The following is a 22,645-nucleotide window of genomic DNA, read 5'->3' as shown; positions in this document are numbered from 1 at the left end:
TTTCTACTTTAATTCATTTCTCTCTGTAACGATACCCCCAGCCATTTCAAAATCGCAGATGGTGAACATCAATTCCTTTTACCCAAATGGGCACCTTAGATAAAGTGCATCATAAATTCATCCAAAAAGCACTCAAAATAATTAAATCAAGACTGGTTGCACTGACAATCAGGTTTACATAAAACAAACAGACTGTAACAGATCACAGGTATAAAACATACTGGAGCATGATATTTAGAATTATGGAAGATGTATAAAATAGTGTAAGATAGCTATTATTAGCTAATAAAAAGACAGAACAGTTATTTTGAACCCAATAAGTGGGCTTCTTAACAAAGCATCTCCATTGTGTACCTTTCATATAGTTGTTTCAATCTCTAATTACGCTCAAGATTCAGAAGACTGAACTCAGACTGAGAACAATCTTTCTGTAATACAAGGTGATGCATTTTTATCATGATCAGGAGTCCATTTCTTACATATATTGAGAATAGTGCTCACATTAGTAACTCAGAAAACACACAAATCTTACAACATTATACTCCAGGAAGAAAATAGTATTCGTTAAAAAAATATGTTCAGATTCATCCAAAAACATACTGTGAGCACTTATGCCATTTAAATTTTTAAAAGATTTATCACTGTTTACTGTTCATTTTGTTTGTTTGTTTTGTGTTTTTTGTTGTTGTTGTTTTCCACATGTAGATGCAGAGAAGCCCATATGGTATATGTCCTCTTCCCACACATTCATACTAAAAAATTGCATTCCACGTGCAACTGACTTGTGGCACAAATTATGGTACTGATGGGAAAACCTTAAGGAAGGTTAGAGGATAGCAAGCTTCTGCTAACATACACTTAGCATAAATAATTGTCTTTTGACGGATAAAACCAGACACAACTACATGAAAGATAAAAGCAGGAATATTTAGTTCACTCTTCCTCTCTTTCAGGTGAGAGTTCATCATCTTTAAGAATTTGTTTCCATATTCAATATTTACTTAAACGTAGTTTTCTCTGTACTTTTCAAGACTAGAACTAACACTGTCTTTTGAAGTCAATTCATCCTTTAAAGAAATGTAGAATCATAGAATATAAATTTCTATTAAAATCCTTTGATTTGATTCAGACAATCAAACCATAAAAACTGTCATAGCAAGAGTTTCACTACCTTGCAGAACATTGGCTAGCATAGGCACTGCTTAGTGTTTGGAAGAAAAATTGCAGAAAGACACTTGCACTTGTAGAAATATTGTTGCTACATTATGTGGGCATGCACCCATGTACATAGACACAAGGAGGAGTCAATCTTGTTTCCATGTCAGCCTTCCAGTGACAACATCCATCTTATCTATGGTATCATCTGGGCTCTGAAATACAATGTTTAAAAGACCCGTATTTCTTCATGTTCAAAAACCTATCTCATTAAGAAGGGTTAAAACTTAAAGGCTTTGATTCTGCTGCATGTTCCTTTTGCAAACTCAACCTGTCCATACAAAATATATAAATCTATGCTTATTACAATTCCAATTAAGTTAATATGTTGCAGTTAAGATCAATTTGAATCTATTCTTTCTGAATATAAACTGTACATCATTTGAAGCTTTAAATATATTTTCCATCCATAAAATAACTGATCTGCACACAACAAAACACATCATGAACATGAAAAAACAGAATACATTTCTCATCTCTGTGCAGGCTACTACTTCCTTCTAATTTCTCAAAAGCATTTGTAAGGGTCCTTAGATACAATCATAATTCTGAAAACAAAACTAACAAAAATGGTCTGTGGAAGGTGCTTTAGACATCCCTAAAGAAATCTCATGCACAAATTCAGCATGGTTTTCATTGGTGGTGCATTACAACAATATACTGTTGTAAAGCAGTTACCACTACTGGAACAAATATTTGGCAGCTGTAAAAGAGTGGGCACTACAGCGTGCACAGAGTCCACAAGAACAGCATCACTAACCTGTACTATGCTATTTGTTACAACAGAAAATCCTGGAGCCCAGCTCCAAAAATCAATTTCCCAATGTATTTTGAATGTTTTTTTCAGTACTTTGGGGTGGGGAAAGTAAAGAAGGGAGAGTTTGGAGAAGAGCAAGTTTTTTTCTGTAAAGCCATGCTTCATCCACCTGCACATTACATCAGGAATGCACCTACATTTAGGACTCTTTAACAAAAAAAAGTGTCATCTATAATTAATATGCACACGAGAATGGGACTTCTAGGTTAATACTTTGCTACCTACCTCAATTAACATAAAAGCAAATACAAAGGCATTACATAGAACAATGAGTATCCTGGATTTTATAAATCCTGAAGTTGTTCACACAGATGTATTTTTTTTCAAAATACTTTTCATTCTCCCTTTTTAAATTATCCTGAATAAATGAAGTATGCCTGTAACACAATGAGCATATCAAGTCCTAGCTCCAGTTCATTCAAGTATTAAAGAAGTCTGAATGTGATATTTTTGAAGACAATGTTATCTTTAAGTCTTTCAAATTTTTTATTACTTTGAAATACTTTTCTGAGATTGAAGCAGTTTCTCCCATCTGTCAAAATATTGCCAGCAGAATAAAGCTGGTAGTAATTTGTCAAAATATTTAATTACAGAAACTATCTTAAAATCAAAAACTATCTTTAAAAAGCCCAACTCCTTGAGCTACTTAGAATAAGCTGTCAAAGAGACAAAATGTTTTCAGAAGAGTTTGAAGGATTTTGCTATATTCGTGATAAAAGTGTTTAAGCAAAAGACTAATACAAGTAGTAAAATATATAGACAGCGAAAATTGAGTTTCCATTACTTTCCTACAGCCACAGTTTACCATATATACCTTACATAATGAAACTTGGAAGAACAGGTGCTCCAGTGAGATATATATATACCACTATGCATACTTATCTCCTCTTTTACCTCTCCCTAGCAAAAACAAAACACAAACAAACAAAACACTTCTCCATGAAGACTTTCAACATTAAACCACCAAGAAAATGCAAACATCAGAAATGCTCGTTTTCATGACTCCACTATCAAGCCTTTGACATGCATATTTTATGAACAAAAAACGCTTGAAGACAATTAAAGCCATAAGATTAAACATTCCAAAATTACTAAACTTTGTATTAGGATTGTCTTCAACATCTTAATTTGGCTGTTTTATTTATATTCCTTACTGTACAAAAAAAAATGAAAAATAAAAAATAATTCATTAAGTATTCACATGCTACTTCAGATCCTTGTATCAGGGATGAACGTTACTCACTTAGCAAACACCTTTTACGAATCTTGTTTCCTATTCAGTGATTAAGGTTCCAAACAGAGGGTATGGAACACTACTTAAAACCTCCTTTGAAACCAAAATTATGCATATCACTCTAAAATACATTATGCGTTTGCATCATCCCTACAACATGAGAGAAACCTCTATACCACAGGTGCTGAGTGGAGTCAACAGCTTCATTTTCGGCCCAGTTGTCTCCCAGTCTGGCCATCTGCAGCAAGTCCCCCTCACACCTACTCGGCCAGTTTCACCACTCTGCTCCCTGTCCCAGTCTCCTTGCCCAGCCAGCACCACTACCAGCCCAACTCTCAGACCTAACATCCCTAATAACGTGTCTGGTATTGTTTCAGTTCCCAGTGGGCGCTTCTCCTAGAGTCTACTCTCATGGACCCTTAACAACTACTTGCTTCCTCTACCTTTATGTGAAGCGCAGTTGTTTTTCAAGACACCTCTCACACTCAGTACGCCTTTTAGACTTTAACAAATGTGTTTGCTCAAAAGCATTGGCACTTGGCATGCTTTGAAAGAAAGGGAAGCTTTTCCTGAAATTTCAGCTTGATTTTTTCCAGGCTGCACAAAGGTGCCTGACTTGAAATCAGAGTCAAAGGCTTTTACAAGTTTGACAAAATATTTCAAAATAAGCAGAAGAAAATACTTCAGCTCTGCTGTAAGCAACAGCCAAAGCATTTGGCTTCAAATTGGGAGTATCTACAGCAAAAAGCTAGCATGGAAATTTCATCCCACACAGGTAAAGTGGGGCAAGCCCATAAGCAACTGAAAAAAGAATTTCAAAATTTGCAGTGCTAGAAAATCCTGTAACTACCAGTATTGTCAACTGGTCCATCATGGACATGGTACGTGTGCAATTATGAGAAATAAATGAATCCATGCAATGGTCAAAATGGAAACTAAAACAGAACTATGCACCCACAGAAATTTTATCTAAGCTCTTCTCTATACAACATCTGCCCATTGCTATAATTTTTTTTTTCCTGAAGTCAGCGCAGGAAACCACTACTGTCACAGGCAACCGGCTTTCTTGAGATTTCAGAGTTTGTTTATATACATGATTCTCTTTAAACTACTTGAAACATTTTATAAGAAATTTACAGAAACGCAAATTCATTTTTGTGAGCTTTGGCACAGACAAAACCTCTGTATCTCACTGCACCTGTGACAAACACAAATACCCTGCTCTCCTTGCAGTGGGTGAGGGGGTTCTCGCTTAATGGAAATGGCATCAGCCCTCTGTGACTTACTTTATTATTTCTTTACTCAGCCTAGACTACTGCTTCTCCAAATAGCAAGTCACTTCTGAACTGGGAAACACAACCCATTAGACCAAGAAAGAACAAAAGCCCGAAAACTGGGACGTGCCCGACTATCAGGATGCCTTATGACCTGTTCTCCTGGTTTCTCCCCTGCCTCTGTTTGCTTATCCCACGCAGGTGCTGTGGGTTTGGGCTCTGCCTGGTGACCACCGGGTACCCCCAGCTCCTGTTCATCCTTCCTCCAGGAGCACAGTTCTACACAGCACCGCAGTCTTTGAAGGTAATCCACGCAATTTATCAGTACCTCAAGAGCCTTTCCAAGCAATATTAACCTCCTCAGGTTGTTACACATTTTAGGATTACACAGAAGTCCTTTATCAGATCCTCTCTGAAACACTTTCCAGCTGTATGCCTCATTTCAGTTTACCTCAGAACTAAACCGAAGCTTGAAAAAGTCCTTGAAGAATTGTTTTTTGCTTTGTAAAAGACAAAGAAATCCTCAGCCTGGGAAAGTCTTGGCTTTCCAAAAGCGTCTACCTTGTGTCTGAGAGGCAGAGTAGACACAATTGCTATCCAGTGAACCTTCACATGGAGGGCTGCCAACTATTTCATACAATATGAGATATCTCTTACAATCTTTTTTTTTTTTTTTTTTAAAGCACAGATTTTATAAATTTGCCCATATTTTCCTGCGATGGTTACATACTCAGGACTTTCTAGCAAGCTCTTTTGAAAGCACTTAAAGGATAAAGAAATACCCACCAACAAAAGAAGTGGGCTTGGCAACACACACTAGTGAGAAGCAATTATCTATTTAATGGCACTATAAAAAAAGGTCCTGGGATTACATAACTTAAGCACTACCCTACTTCAGAAGGGCATCTAATGTGTGTGACTCCACATCTCCACATGCTATGTTAAAATCTATGCCTTTTTATTTTATTTTCAAGAAGATTTATTGGAGGATGGGGTGTTTGAAAGCCAAAACAAGGCTTAGGTAATTCACATATAATAGTTACCCTGAGAACCCTGAAGTGACAGCAGCACATGCCCCAAAGTGCCACTTTCAAGGAATAACTGCAAAAAAGCCAGAACCTGCAGTATGCAGCGTTAGGCCCACGGAAGCAGGATTTGACTTTTGAACCCATTTTGGGGGGCGGCCTTATCCCAATACATCACTATAACAGACACTTCCAGAAATTATAGCAGTTTTGCCACTAAACTATAACATTTATATTACAGCATGTTTTGGATGAAATAATTAGCTAAAGCTAATCAATTTTTGCAGCTTACAACAAATACCATTTTTCTTTTAAACCCATTCATTCTTACACATTAATTTCTAAGAATCATACTTGAGGGGTGAAGATAAAGGGAAGGTATAACTGCTTGAAGCAGTTTCCCTGAGAGCAGTCAGATTTTTAAGCTCTTGCAAAAGCTACTTATAGCTATGTATTAAAAAAAAAAAAAAAAAAAAAGAAAAAAAAAAAAAGGTGGGGGGGACTAAAACAACACATAGGCCAGGACATTTGCATCTCAGCTATATTTTCAAAGATTCTGTTTATGTAGATATTTAAACATCTTTCAAAAATCCGTATGTTGAAATTTCTGAAGACAGAGCCATATATCTAAACAGAGAACTGCCTAATGCAACCTATGAGGCTGTTACACCTCCTTGCTGCAAGGAGCATTGCTGGCTCCTGTTCGATGTCCTGTCCACCATGAACCCCAGGTCCTTCTCTGCAAAACTGCAGCTGGCCCCCAACCTGTATTGATGCACGGAGTTATGCCTCCCGAGGTTGAAGTTCAACAAAGACAAATGCAAAGTCCCATGATACTGCTGGTGGCCCACTTCTCCAACCTGCCACGGTGCTTAGTGAATCTGTGAAGCAGTATTAGCAACAGTTATTGACCCCTGAGGCACACAACTGACTGGCCTACAGCTGGACCTTTGGGCAGCAGGCCACAACCTTTTCAGCCTGTGAACTCCGCCAGTTTTCAGCCCACTTATCTATCTGTATTTCTCGTTTTATCTGCATAAATGTCATGAGAGACAGTCCTGAAAGCCTTGCTAACGTCAAGAGAAACATCATCCACTGCTTTACCCTCAACCATTTTCCTAAGCATTGTATTGTAGAAGGCTATATGAGGTTGGTCAAGTATGACTTCTCCTTCGTAAATAAATGCATGCTGATGACTCCCAATAACCTGCTCATCCATCACATGTTCGGAAGTGTTTTCCAGGATTATTGGTTCCACCACTTTCCCAGGGATCAAGGTGACGCTGATCAGACCACAGTTCTCCATGCTCTCCTCTTTGCCTTTCATGAAGGAATGACACTTACTTTCCTACAGTACTCAGTAACTTCTCCTAAATACCACCATCTTTCAAAGATAAGCAAGAGTGGTCTAGCAATGACATCAGCCAGCTTCACCATCACTCATGAGGGCATCCCATCAGCTCCTATGGACTTGTTTGTGTTCAGCTTAAGTGTTCCCTGATCCTTCTCTAGCCAGTGGCAGCCTTCAGGGCTCCAGACTTTCTCACTGGTCCCAGATTGGGACCTGGGATTCCTGAAGGTCAGTCTTACCAGTAAATACAGAGGGGCAGAAGGCATTGAGTATCTTGGCCTTTTCCATGTTCCATATCACCAGATCCCCCATGTCATTCAGTAGTGAGCACACATTTTCCTTGTTTTTCCTTTTGCTGCTGATGCACCTGCAGAAGCCCTTTATCCCTCTTGTTGTTCTTATTCTAATGTCTCTTGACAGATTCGATTCCATGTGAATTCTGGCTCTTCTAATCCAGTAGCTCTGTATTCCTTCAGCCATCTGTCCCTGCTTTGACTTCTTGCATGCCCGAGTGCCGAATGTCCAAATTCTGTTAGTTTGTCTGCACATCAGGATTGATTGTTCCTGAGCTTGAAGAAGAGATCATTGAAAAAGCAACCGGTTCTTGACCCTTCTTTCTCCCCAGGACTGTATCTGTTACGTCTACTATGTCTAATTCCCAGGGTGGTCCAGGAACTCCCCAGGTACTTATCTACAGAGATGAGGTAAAGGACTTAAGTTGCAAATACTTAAGTATTTGACTAATTACTAAAGGAACTTGCCATGCGGGAAGTTCTAATGATTCCCCTGGGTAGGTCCTGCTGTGCCTTGACAAACTCATCTGCTTCCAGTGTAGATTAACATCTTGAGTGGAGTCTCTGCCCATTCCAGAGAGACATTCAGGCAGCTTCTGCAGCATTATTAACTAAATTGTATGCAGCTAAGACACTTGAAAATAAACTGTTTCTGCAGATGTAGAAACAGCCACATACAACAACCTTTGTAGTTAAGATTATTTAGGAAATTATTTGTCCATAATTTGAGATACTCCACAGCAATGGATCATGTGTGTGTTACATAGGACCATGAGTCAGCTGAGCTACAAGAATTCAGTCAACCCATGGTCTGGGGAGAGTCACCAATCCAGCTGAAGACCCCATTCAAGGAGTCACCATCCAGACCAGCAACTGGGCACTCTGTTCAAGAGATCTGTTTGTTGTGGGAGTCTGTGCAACATCTACTTTGGGACACTCCAATACCATTTTTGTTTCATTTCGCTTTGCAAGCCCATGACTTGAAAAGCCATCATCAGCCATAGACACTTCATAATTTATGCTATCTGGTTACTTACAAGTGTCAATACTTTATTGGCACCTGAAACGTCAACACAGCAAACACAATATGGCTGCTTGATATAGGAACATTTATTGTATTGCATGCTACAGGTGTAGCCAGTAAGCCAGACCAAAAAATTAATGTGATCAAAGTTTACATATACAACGAATGAATCGCATGTCCGGTTCCAGAAGTAGTATTGCCCTCTGCATTATATGTTTATACTACTATGCTATTATAGTGATCTGAAAAATAAATATGACGAGATATGCATACAAAGTACTTGAAGAACACACTTAAGAGGCATACGCTTGCAAGCAAACCTCATTTTCCAATGAAGGAACGTAAGCAGATCATTGCCCTTATAAAAAAAAAATTACAGCTAGCCACCTACTTGGCATCTGTGTTGAGATAGGAATAATAACTTGATATGTGACTAAACAAAGAGAACAGAAAACTAGAGGAACACTGCTATCGTTACACAAGTATGTAAATAAAATGTACACAGTTCTGCAAACAATGCCTTTTATTTTATCACTGTATCTATTCAACCTTTTCCTTTCTCTACTCCTGACAATACTGACAAAAGAAAAAAAAAAAAAAAAAAGAGAGAGAACAAAAGCTGTATAACAAGTAATTTTCTAAACATTCCACAGGTATTTTTAAAAATAACAGAGCATACAGATAGATTTCAACATCAGTTGCCATGGGTGGTCATTTAGACTTTCCCAGTCTATTTTTCACTTCACTTTTAATTCATTTCACTTTTAATAAGTTCTAAGTTCCTGAAAAACCTGCCATACAAAGTTTAGTTCTCTATTTCCTACCAAGAAATATATGTGTAATAAATTAGTTTATGAAAGAATCAAGGATAGTGTTTTCAGAATAATATATTTTTTGGTAATTTTACTAAGTTCAATGAAGTGATTTGGCATCAATTCTGCATTCTTTTACAAACCTGAACCCAAAGAAATAATAGAAAGGAAAAACAATTTTAAAAATTTTAAAAATTTAAAAAACACAGAGAACAAAAATGGCTTCACACACAGTGAACTCAGAGGTAAATTCCAACATCTTTATCTGCTTCCACCACAATCTCAATCTTGTACTACACAACTACAGAGTAAATTAAAAATAAGTGGTTTTGACAGCAATAAAACTGTTCTTACCACATTTCAACTTTCCTTCAGTCATGTAACTCACATTATGAAATTGCAACTGAATATTGAAATAGCATTATAAGAAGTAATTACGGAATTTTTATATTTTTGCTTTTTAAAAAATTCAATACATGGATGGATACACAATTGAAAAAATCTCTACCTACAGCTTGAAAATATTTTTTTCCTCTGCTAAGGCCTATTACTTAGACATTTATTACTGGAGATGATTTTACAAAGTAACCATCCCGGTTAAATCCAGGAAATAGTTGAATTGTTCAGAATATTTTCATAACATAAAAATGATGTAATATTATTTTCAGTGCTTAGGTTGCTAAAGTTGCGCCAGGGGAGTTTTAGGTTGGATGTTAGGAAGAACTTCTTTGCCGAAAGGGTTGTTAGACATTGGAATGGGCTGCCCAAGGAAGTGGTGGAGTCACCATCCCTGGAGGTCTTTAAAAGACGTTTAGATGTAGAGCTTAGCAATATGGTTTAGTGGAGGACTGTTAGCGTTAGGTCAGAGGTTGGACTCGATGATCTTGAGGTCTCTTCCAACCTAGAAATTCTGTGATTCTGTATTCTGTCCATTTACTTCTCCAACCATATATATATTTTTTTGCACCCTGTCAAGTTTATGAACTATGAATTCCTATTAAAGGCAATTAGACTGGGAAGGAAAACTTAGCTAGTTATGCCCAAAATGGCATTTTTAAATACAGTAAAAATTAAAACGAATTGAAATAATGCAGAAGAACTCTATTTGAAAAAGAACATCTCATTTATTGTCATTACCAAAAGCACTGAACTTGGACTGCAGTGTGAATAACTGAATTTGTAACACTGGGCTGTGATTTCAGAGTCAAAATAAAATGCAGTACAGAGAAGTATTCGTCAAACAATGTCACATATTAAATGTACAAATAACTGTAATCCAGTACTGCATTCCTTATCTATAATAATACATGAAGATGAATGAGGCAGAAAGAGAACAAACAAAAAAAGAAATCTTTCTCCAGAGGCTTACGGTCATCCTGTGTGATTAGACAGCTCTCCTAAGGACTGACAGTATGCACCCCAAATATGTTTTGACTCAGTTTACTGTAGTACAAGAACCAACTTTGAGGAAAAAATGCAAAATGTATCTAAGTATGATCACCATCAAACACCTTGAAAAAAAAAATGAAATTCAGAAAGTGGGGTGGGAGCCTCTAAAGCCAAAAGATCATGTTTAATTACAAAAGGCAAACTCAAGAATTTATTATATAGATCTTTATGAGTCTTTACCTAATCCACCCCCAAACTGGGAGTTAGCCATTCTCATCTTAGGCAAATTACGGTGATGACAGACAGGTCTTTACCACCAATGCCCACATATAAATTCTAGGTGAAGCAATGCAGAAGACCTCTATAAGATGTTCTTCCTCTTCAACTCTAAATGTGCCATCTCTTACTCCTCAATATATCTTAGGGAAGGACTGTCTTTTCCAGAACCATTTGCAGCTATTAACTATTTTGAAAGAGAAGTAATTAGGAACTCTCTCAACAATTCCCAGGTAATGCACAATATCCTGTTCTGTCCATCCCATTAACAAATGCTCATCATGGGACTCATGGGACGGCAGATAAATAAAGAAATGGGAACTGTAGAGTCCTTTCCAAACCATTCTGGTCCCTCTGCAGTCTAGCTGGAGGGCACGGTGCTCTGTGTTCACTTGTGTTCCACTTGCCTCCAGGTTTTTCCTAACTAGAAGTCACCTTTGCCTTTTGGGGACACAGCTGTTTATACCCTGCTTGCTATGTAGTTCTTTATAGAACTCTAAAAATGAGAAATAATCAAAAGCTTAATTTCATAACAAACAACTTGTTAGGCTCTATTTGTGCCATCTGACTTCAAAGGGAGGGATTCTTTTTAATCAACCAAGGAAGAAAAGAATTTGTATGCAAACAGAATTAAGCTCTTGGTAAAGCATGGCAGTTGAATGTGGATTCATTAAACAGAGAGCTGCATCTGAGGACTAAATTAGGCACAGAGAATAGAAAGGAAAAAAAAAAAATCTATATCTTAAAATGTGATAGGGTCCATTTACGCTCCTAGATGAGATTACTTTTCTCCACAATACATTACCCAAAGGCACTTCTAAACTGAGGGAGTATATTACACGGTCCTAATCAGAACTTTTTTTCTAAGTAGGTCACAAATATTGAAAGAAAATCTGGAAATCGTATGCACTGTTAAAAAAAAAAAAAAAAAAAAAAAATCCTGAAAGCAGTATAGCCAAGGTGCTAATCACTTTCTAAAATATAAAAAACCTTCTGCATAAACATTAAATATAGCACTTTAAAATGCACAGTCATACACCTGAGGCTGTTCTTTCACTGTCATTTTAATTCCGTTTTTAATAACCAACTGAATTTTAATTAGAGGAATGACTTTATTTGCATATATAGTTGTTTAACTTCACAAAGACAGACTTGTTTAACATTCAATTTTTTTTCTGACATCAAAACATCCCCACTTCCAAATGGTAAGGCATATTTAGACTTTAGGAATACATTCTTTGTTTAAAAGAAAATGAGGAAACCAGGATAGTTCTTTTCCTGTTTTTATTTACAATAGGCAAATTATATCTTTCAATAGCTTTGACTGAGAATGAGACATCACAGGGAAAGACAGTGAGGGTACCAGCACAACTGAAAGAGAAATGGCTTTCCTAACAAAACTTCATAAAAGATTGTTTTGACTTCAGGTTTCTACTGGGTTTATGTGGCATGGTTTTGATAACACGCAGGCTGCAGGGATGGCCTCTGTGAGCAAAGCCCAGCAGCTGCCCCATGTCAGGTCAGAGCCAGCTCCAAAAGGGACCTGCCACTGGCCAGAGCCCAGCCAGGGAGCGACACTGGTTGGGCCTTTGGGAGAGCAGAGTTAAGGAAGGGGGAAAGAAACAAAACAAACAAACAAAAAAATATATGTCTGAGAGCAGGAGGTGCTCCAGACATGCAGCAGCACTTCCCCTGCAGCCTGTGGAGGAGCCCCTGGTGGAGCAGGTGGATATGGCCTGGAGGAGGCCACGGCCCATGGAGAGCCCCTGCAGGAACAGGCCCTGGGCCAGAGCTGCAGCCTGCGGAGAGGAGCCCATGCAGGAGCAGGGAAGCTGGGGAGCGCTGCTGCCCATGGGGAACCTGTGCTGGAGCAGTTTGCTCCTGGGGGATGGACCCTGTGGTACAGAGCCATGTGGGAGCAGCTCTTGAAGAGCTGCTGCCTGTGGGAAGCCCACTCAGGATCAGTTTGGGAAGGGTGGCATCCCGTGGGAGGGACCCCATGGGGAGCAGGGGCAGTGAGTGGCCATGAAAGAGTGGTGGAGACTGACCACAGCTCCTATGCCCTGTTCCCCTTCACTGTTCAGGGGGATGAGGGAGAAGGGGAGGAAAGTGGTTTTAGTTTGCTTTTAGTTTCTCACTGTTCTAGTCCACTAGTGATAGGCAATAAATTATATTAATCTCCCTATGCTGAGTCTGTTTTGTCAATGACCATAATTGGTGAGTGATCTCCCTGCGCTTATCTCAACCCTTGAGCCCTTTCCATTGTATTTTTTCCACCTTTCTCCTTGAGAAGGGGGTGAGAGTGAGAGAGTGGTTGTGGTAGAGTTCACCTGCCCAACAGGGTATAACCACCACAAGGCTCCAAGCATACAGCAGTTACATACTGTCCCATATGTACAGTTCTATACTGCACCTAACTGCAAATTCCCTCAAAAACAAAAAATCTCTTTACTAGAGTATGTCTTCTAGTCATTATTCTAGATCCTAATTGAAGATCATCCATTGTTATCTTCATGTCTTCTTTCAAACCAAGGAGTCAAAGTGTATACATGTTCATGGACAGGCACAGAAGGGAAGAGTTGCCATGGATTTAAATGGAAATACTATTAACATCTTTGCAGGAATATGCAGTAAAGCTGACTGCCTCCTGGGCTTACTGAAAGCTGTTTAACTTCAATCAGGACAGCACTAAACGCTAGCTGCTAAGAAGTTCTAGTTTGGGCATAGAACCAGCACAGCTCACTGTAAGCTTGGGATGCAGGCAGGATGATCTTCCAGCTGTCTGCCACATGGAAACAGCAAACTCACATCTGGCTAAGAAGGATGTGCTGACCTACTGATGTTATAGCTATGAGAACACAATCAGGATTATGAATTTTGCTATGGTAAAACTGATGAGGGAATGATGACGGGAAGCAGCTGAATCAATTCTGAAACAGATTTAGTATTTGAAACATGGCTAATTTTCATAAAAATGGGTTAGAAAGATAACTTTCGGGGACAGTATACTGCTGTACTTTGGACTTGAAAATAGAGCCAAAGTAGCTCCCTGAACTAGGTGAGATTTAGAAAGGCCCAAGGGAAAGTTGCAGCTTTGCCACCCAAGAAAGTAGCATAGTCATGTAATGGATACAAACTGCTGAAAACTCTATTCCACAAAAATGAAAGATAAATATATTTCTTTAATTGTTTGTGGGTTTTGTCTCATTAAGAAATAAAGATAAATTTGGACAAGGAATAGTGTGTCGAGGTAATTTACTGTATCTCACAGAAAATGTAATAAAATACTACACTTACATGCATCCCTGTTATGGTAATTCTTCGCAAATAGGACAGTAGATAACCAAGATCCTCATCTAATTCCATAAAACCGAAGAGAGTCTAGAATGCTGTCTTGCAGAAGGAACAGATTATCACAGTGAAGAGCACAGGAAGCAAGAAATATGAGTGGATCCTACCTACATACACAACACAACATCACCATGCAAGTACATGCTTAGTTTATTTTCCTCAAATACATAACCTGCAGGCTATCCATGACTTTTGGTTTTATGTTTAAGAACCACACATAAATAACAGAAAATGTAATTTTTAAGCCTGAATCAGATTCTAGAACGATTCTGTATCTCCGCCATGTAATTAACTTACTGTGAATCAATTCAAAGCACTAGAGATGCTTTTGTGAAATAGTATATTTCCACACATTTGTTCTGGTCTACACATGTGTTCAAGTATGATAAATACCCTACATTAATTAGCAAATAATTAACTTAAGATATAATACTCCTCAGCTGACATACTCCAAGTTTTGCCATGCCTTCATGGAAAATAAAGCAGTTCTCCTAATTCCATCTCCACACTAGGTACGTAAGAAAGATGTGCATGATATTAGAGAGAAAATGGTTGGGTTATAAACAACAAATATTCACTACGGAAATATTGCACGGCACTTTCAGACAAACACATGCCTAGGAAAAATATATTCTTCAGAATTTTTGCCGAATTATTATTAAACAAGGTTCAGCTGCATGTTGAATTCAGAGTACAAAAAAGGATAAACCTGGTTCTCACAGTCAAGTCTTCTCCACGTTCTGGTAAAACACAACAGAGGGGGAAAAATACAAGAAAAAACTTCATCTGTCAGTCAAAAATTCAACTGGCATAACTTTACTCCCACTTTGCCACATATTTTCATATAAAAGTTCATCCTTCCAAGTTATCATGTTAGTAATCTTGCTAAAATATTGGCAAACAGAAATCTATAAGATAGTTAAAAAATAATAATAAAGTCACAATCTCTAAAACATGCTTATGACCTCACATCTTAAAATTCGTAACATTTCTTAAATGATGTGGTCACCTGCCTAAAATAATCTGTTTCTTTTCTTTACCTTCTCCCTATGAAGACATCCACGAAAGGAGGTGGAAGCATAATACCAAGGATTAAACTAATAATGCTGATCACTGTTACTCAACAAACTGTACTGTTTATCTCCTCAGTGAGTATTTTCTACTGTATTAAAACGATGTCCAGCAATCTTTGCCTTAGTACAAAATGCATAGAATTTGTAAATAGATCTTATAAGAAACAAAAGAACCCTCGTGAATCGTACAATCTCTTAAATAAATAGAAGCAATACAATTTCTTATATGAAAAAGACTTGACAAACTATAAAAAAATTAATGAAAATACACAATTACCAGGATTACAAACTACAGAATCAGCAGCAGGATTGTTTTCATTAATGAAGCCAAAATTAATTATAAAAGAAATAGGAGAACTCTAGTAACAGCCTTGGTTAAGAGTATCAAATTAATAAGCGTATTTTTTTGAAAAAGTAACAGCACTAAGGAGAGGTCAGAGTGATAGCAATTATCAGCATCTGTTATTTCATATTTGCTATATTAAATCCAACTGTAAATATGGAGCTTTTTACGCTTTCTCACCGAGTTGTATACTCTCCTGCTTCCTCTACTTTCAAACAGATTGCAATTACGCCTCCTACCAGAATATTTGACAAAAGTTATGATTAAGAATAAAAATGACTTATCAACATTTATGACACAAGAGACATCATTACAAACAGAAGCCCAAATAGGACAAATGTTTTCCAGCCTCCATTAAAATATTCTCAAGTGGTTACTTGAGGATTTTAACTCTGTTCCTACAGAACTTGTTGATACAATTACAACTATTGCTGTTTCACTTCATCTTCCACCAACACTTGGTAGATAACTGAATCAACAAACTCCTCTGATGCATCATAATATTCAGTGAACTGTATTATTTAAAATTATCTAGTAACTCTCAAAAGTTGTACTGCCAGACCTGCACTGACGTTATCTGAGTTCTAGAGGAAGCAGCTTGGAGAAACAGAGAAGCTTTAAAATGCTGCTACTTCCTACAAGCTACAAACCCTCCAAATCTGACTAATTTGGGCTTCATAACCACAGTCTTCCTTTTGGATTTAAAAAAAAAAAAAAAATGTACTTAGAACTATAAAAGCCCACTTTTATTCTAAACATGATTGAAATTATCTTTTTATCAGCACAGGAGCACTGGTACTGAAGATTAGAGTGCACCTTGGAAATGATATAAAATCCTAATCATGGCTCCTGCATTACCTGCTCTCCACGGTAACTGCAGAAGACCACAAATACAGTATGGACCTTTTAAGTACCTGTGATGGGGAGTGAGACTACAGACACATGAAACAAAGGAATGTGTATTTGCCACAGAGACATTCAGATGGATCTCCTGCGTACCTCATCCTATAAACCATGAAATTCTGGACAGCTTCATTTCTTTCACATGCCTTCAGAAACAACTGCACAGATTGAGTGCATTAAAGACCCCACCACCGCCATTCCCCCCCATCTACAGAAGTACTATGCCATCAGATTTTAGAACCATTACTTAAAGTACCCCAGGTGCCATCCCACTCTGAGGAGTGGTAATATACAAGATGTCATCACAGAACCACTGAATAGCCCAAGCTGGAAGGAACCCACAAGGATCATTGAGTCCAGCTCCTGGCTCCACACAGGAGCACACACACACACGCACAAAAAAAAAAAAAAAAAAAAAAAAAAAAAAAAAAAGAAATCAAACCATACACCTAAGAGCATTGTCCAAACCTATTTTGTACTACATTTATTGTTTGAAAAACAAACTGCAAAAGAATAGGAACTAGAGGAGAAAAATCCTCTACCAGCAAGCTGTACCTGGAGACAGATTTCAAAAAGTGGCTTTCCTGGCTTGAAGGAATTTTCTACCCTTCCCATCCTCAAATACTCAGAGCTCAATGAAATTCATTCATTTCAGTGACAGTTAATCGAACAGTTAATATGAACACTAAGACAAGCACACTTGTTAAGACTATTAATGCCACAAATATTGGGATGGATAACATAGGAATCACTTTCTAGGAAATTTCTGAGACAAAATGCTGGATTGGAAACAGTGGTCTTACACACAGGAGAGCTTCTGGGTCCCAAAGGTTAGGCTCTGGTAACACAAACAATAAAATATTCAGATTTCTAAGCCACGAAGTCTGTTTCTAATACCAAAAAGAGAGAGCCTCAGGAACAGCTGTAAGCATGTCTGAATGCCAGAGAGAAGAGGAAAAAATGTTGACAACTCAGTAGCTTAAAAGATAAGCAACAGGTCCTCCACACCATTTGGCTAAAATGTCCTGTTTTTAAAAACAATTGCTTTTTGCTTCCCATTTCTCAAGAAACTTGGTACTAACATTATAAAATTTTCCTCTACATACAGAAGAGCTAGGAACTTATTTTTAGCCTGGTTTCCTACGGAAATGAAACTTATCCGTTAAGCCCTCATCACAATAACTTCTGAATTCACAGAATGATTTCTGCCAAGCCTGACACGGTCCAAAACATACTACGTTCCCAAAAATGGCAGCTGGGAGAGGAAAGAGATTTTATTAGTGATCCTTCTGTGGGGTTTACATCAAGGGAGGACAGACACTTCCCTCAACACGCAGGAAACCAGTCTGCTTCAGCTCTGTCACTTGGGAGTCTAGGTGAAGGGGGAGAGGATCAGGCTGTTTGCTTCATTGGCTTTTGGCTCTAATGAACACTGGGATGACCACACATCTCCATAATTCGGGCATGGTGACAAATGGAAACAGCATTGACCAAGCCCTTTGCTTTGTGTATCTTGTCATAGGTGCACCAAAGCTCTAAAGAACAGTGCAGATTTGCTGAGGGTCTGGCATTGAACACTGCAACACAGAAAGCTCTTAGGTGCCAAAAATTTTTTTAACGATGTGAATGAAGGGAAGTTGAAGAATTGCAGGAGGACCCCACATTGCGGGCAACTGGGGATTAATAATATTAACTTCAGTGTTAAAGCAGAGGGAAATATTTAGGGTTAAGATCTCTGCAAAGCGAGCTTATTTTGTTTGTCACTTAAGTAAGAAGAAATGGCTTGCTAGCTGTACTCATTTTGTTCAGATGGCCAATACGGGTGACTTCGAAAATCAACACATGCTTCAGCCATTACTACCCCTATAACTTGTGTGCTGTTTAGATTTTTTTTCCCTCTCCTTACAAGACTTACTGGATGCTTTGCTTATGGCTCTCCAAAAACATTGATATTAACAATAGGTTAGGTGAAAGCCCTTTTATTACAGTAAAGCCACGTTCTAGGTCAAGTGTGGCTGGCTAACTCAAGGTTGTTCCGAGCTGAATCTTCAGGAAATGGTCCATCCTTTCCTCCTGTGCAAGATTCAAAGGGAATCACTTCTACTCCTCTACAGCAAGAGAATAGAAACTGAGGTGTAGTAATTTCAAAAGCTTATTTATAAACCTCATGAAATTCCCAAAATATTTGGCTTAATCTTTTTGTCTTTCAGAGCGAATATCCAAATGTGATCAGAAAACATAGAAGACATTTTGAAAGTACCTGTTGCAGAAATTGTTGAGCATTAATGGGAATAGAGAGCTTGCAATAAGGTAATTATTAGTTCAGGCTTTGAATGAAGAACCTAAAAAAAATACTGGCACCTTTTAAAATGATGCATTCCATCGAAAAAACACCTGGCTTTTTTTTTTTTTTGGTTGGTTGGTTTATGTTGTCTTTTTTTATTTTTTTTTTTTTTGTGGGGTTTTGTTTGTTTGTTTGTTTTTGATTTATGAGGACAGGTATATCATTTTAAAGCTGACAATACATTTCACATAAATCTATTGAGTAAATAAATATACTGAAACACAAGCTATCGCATCCCACTAAATGAACAGTGCTAAAATAGAGTATGAACTATTATGTCCTTCCCTAGTTTTGGGGTATATTTAGCCACTTCACAGATACATTGCAGATAAGACAAAAAGAAATAACTGTTACAGCTGAAACTCCAGTTAGAGCTTTTTGCTCAGTACTGAGAATCCAACTGAATTCCCATTCGGACCAGTAAAAACAGGCTAAAGCCTTAACTGTAGCTCTCCTGAGACACTAGGCTTTTACTTCTTACAGTTTGTATCATCGACTGACAATTCCATGAGCACAGCAAGATTAAAAACAAAATTCATTTCAGCCTTAAATATCACATCAGGTTATTTAGTCTTATTTCTAAATATACGACTGAACAGCATTTGTTTATTTTAATGTATCATATATATGAAATATACATAAATATACCTAACAGGCACAGTCCAAAAAGAGCATCTACACCTGTGCTTTAGTCTAATATTTAGGATTTTTAACTATGATAATTACTACTAATAGGACCCACAACAGAAACCACAAAACAGGAATTTTCCAACTACCGAGTAGTAATAGCAACCAGCATACATGACTGCAGCTCATGAAAGAACAGCACAGAACAGCACACAGTACTTGAGAGAGACATGGAAGCTCATTTTACACTCATTCAAAAAAGTCATTTAAACCACCTTTCTGACCTTACAGGCTTGCATTGTTTTTTTTTTTCAACTGTTATTATTACTTCAGTAGTAAGTTTGTAACTTACCAAGGGATACACCCTTCTGACCCTGCATGAAGAAAATCTGCTGTTAAGGCAGGAACTTAACCACCTAGATTTGTTTACTACAAACAACACCACATTGTACCATATTCTTTGTGATTATGGAAAACATAAAGCAATATATCTTAATTCAGATTTAAATCACTGAGGATCAATTCCAATTCTAGTTTCAGTTTAGATCTTAAAGGAAAGGAACTTACCAGCAAGAGCGTACATTGTCTCATTTTTGTAACTCATGGTGGTTTAGAAAGCTAGCAAGGCTGTTCTAATATTAAAAGCAACAATGAAGGGAAGTGGTTAGTCAACTAACTGGTTCTGTTATTCCCTCCCACTTCTTATAGCAGCAGTACCTAACTATGTGGGCTCATAATTCAGCTTACCATCCCAGTTCCTCCTTTTATTTGTTTTTTTTTTTTTTTTTTTTTTTTGTTTTTGTTTTTTTTTTTTTTTTTTAAAAAAAGTCATACCAGTTTTGTAGGATTAGTGCTGTGTTTAAAACCAGATGTAAAGATGTTTAATACTCAGAGCCACAATAAAACACTAGATACAATATCCAAGCATACTTGGGGGGGGTGGGGGGGGGGGGTTGGGGGAGGGTGTGTAGAAAAAATATCTTATGTACTTTTTCCTCATTGCTGCTTTGAAATGAAGCTAATAAAACACAGACCATTCTGCATTAGTGGGGATGGAGGAATAAATTATCTGTATGTATCATTAGTCAATTTACCTAACAGAACTGATCCAGCTGACTTTGGAGTCTATGAACAGCAATTTTTAACGTAAACTACAAGCCAGAATGTATTACACAACAGAGTACCATGGCACATTAAGGGAAAAACAAAACAAAACAAAAAACCACCAAGCTCTTGGCACCCTTCCCAAACACAAAATTAAACAAGAGGGTTCAGATTCAGTTCTGCAAACCTCTTCCTTAGCCAGACAGGTCAGTGTTCAGCAATAAGACTGACTCTCCCTCAACCTGTGAGTAGCACCGCTGCATTTACCTTGGGCTCAGTTCCCAGAAGGTATTCAGTGCTCTACACAAGTTCCTGCTGACTCCCACAGCTCTCCTCTCCTTTGGGAATCACTTGCTGATTACTCTGATAGCACATCACTGACTGAATTGTACTAGTTAAATCCCAGGTTGGAAAGCACAGACCCATCAACTTCTCAAAAGCAATGCTTCCCCAAAGGAGAAGAGGGTGAGATCCTCACAGTCTTGTGTTTCAACCACTGAACAGGTGTTTATACACCTGTACATGAAAATCAGATGCTATCTAACAAAATAGTGGTATTTTATAATCACTTCTTATAGGTAAAAGTGACCAAGGGTAACAAGAGACAGAAAACAACTAAAAAAGGACACCCTTATGTTTGAATTAATAAGATGATTTTTGTCTTAAAGCTCCACCTTATATGTATTTTCATGCCTGTACTGTATGCTTCTTAATTCCAGGTAACAATCTGGTTCTTTGGAATTCACTTCAAATTCCGATTTCACTGCTGAGCCATGATTTTTTCTAAAATACAGAGCTTAACACCACATGCAAAAGGAACTCTGAAAGAATTAACACAACCTGTGTCCTGATTTAGTAAGCTCCTTTAAACACTGTGAAAGAATTTCTACTTTTAGCAACTGTATTTGAAAACAAAAAACAAAAAACAACAACAACAAAAAAGACATCTTCCTTTGTTTTTGTGCATTACAATAATGTAAAACAGCTAAACACAAGCTGGTTAAAGCTAAGCCACAGAAATAGCCCTAGTTTATTTTTACATTTTGTGGTCTAGTGTTTTACTCAATGCCTTCCTTCGGCGTTTCTAAAGCACATCAAAGATTCAGTGCTGAAACAATCCAGTTTTTCAGGGTTTTGAGTATTTGAGATAAATCACAAGCTAGATTAACACTCAACCTTTCTCCCCACTACACAACATACATGTACCAAAAAACAGCACTTGAGCAAGCCACAAGGACTGCACCTTCTGTGCCTCCTTCCCCTGGCATCACAGGCACTATCCCAGCCAGCAGCCTACAGAAGCTCTCTGGCTTTTCTAGAAAGAACAACCTCACAAACACCCAGCACAGGCTCTATCATACTTCCCCTGCCTCTCGCATTTCCCTTCTCTCACCCATTGCTAGGGATTGCTCAGCTAGCATGCTGGAGAAGCTGTATTTCAAAAGAACTTTCATCGTGCCCAACTGAAGTGTGTTCTGCACACATTGTTACTCTCTTTCACAGCAGGACACTCACCATAGTGTTTTAGTTTCATCTTGCCAGCAACAGCATTTAGCTAGGTATTGCCAAGCACCATTTCCTGTAGCTTGACAATGCAAACGACCTTACAATATCTAAGAAATTAATAGAGCTATTTACTTGCTAACCAACCTCTGTGGAACCATTTTCCCTCTCCTGAGAGGACAAAGCAGGGTCCGGACAGACTGAGACTCTCCACAACCTGGAGAAAATGCAACTTGTAGAGGTTATGGGACGGCACTTTGCTCAGGAGGAGTAAGAATGTGGACCAGGTGATGTCTACTGTTCCTGACAGTTTCCTGGTATAGTAAGCAAGTATTTCACACTCATAACTGCTAGGGGTCTCCCCTTCTCCCTATTAAGACTGTCCCAGAGTTTCACTTTGATGGTAAAAGCCACGTATGGCATGTATTTATTCCAACATGCATTCACTCACAGCTTGGCTGTTACCATTGTTAACACTAAAGATGTCCTTTGGCTTAAGCACAGCTTCTCTCTCCCTCCTAATGGCTGCACTGATGCAAAGAAATCTGAGCCTGATAGATTCGGAGCAGTTTTGAGGGCTTTCCACCACACTCATTCAGGGAAATTGAGGGTGGGTTGCTGTATCTTTAGCCACATGCCAAGAAAACGTCTTCTCTTAAGGCTTTTTAAACATTCCTTTTCACTTGT

General features: G+C 38.1%; 1 protein-coding gene across 4 annotated transcripts in view; it reads right to left on the bottom strand.

Moving 5' to 3' along the window:
- The window catches only part of HDAC9 (histone deacetylase 9), a 290,614-nt gene that overhangs the window by 199,216 nt on the left and 68,753 nt on the right, over positions 1 to 22,645 (bottom strand). Inside the window, exon 1 of one of the 4 annotated variants that reach the window (XM_084510988.1) lies at positions 19,919 to 19,937. The exons of the other annotated variants lie outside the window; for them this stretch is intronic. Coding sequence (XP_084367114.1) covers positions 19,919 to 19,934 — 16 coding nt within the window. The 5' untranslated portion in view covers positions 19,935 to 19,937. Of the gene's footprint in view, positions 1 to 19,918; positions 19,938 to 22,645 lie in introns of those variants that run through there. 4 annotated transcript variants of the gene reach the window in all.

Source organism: Aythya ferina, assembly GCF_964211825.1.
Source record: "Aythya ferina genome assembly, chromosome: 2".
Taxonomy (NCBI): Eukaryota; Metazoa; Chordata; class Aves; order Anseriformes; family Anatidae; genus Aythya; species Aythya ferina.
The sequence above is the reverse complement of the archived record's forward strand: the minus strand, read 5'-3'. Positions and strand labels throughout refer to the sequence as shown.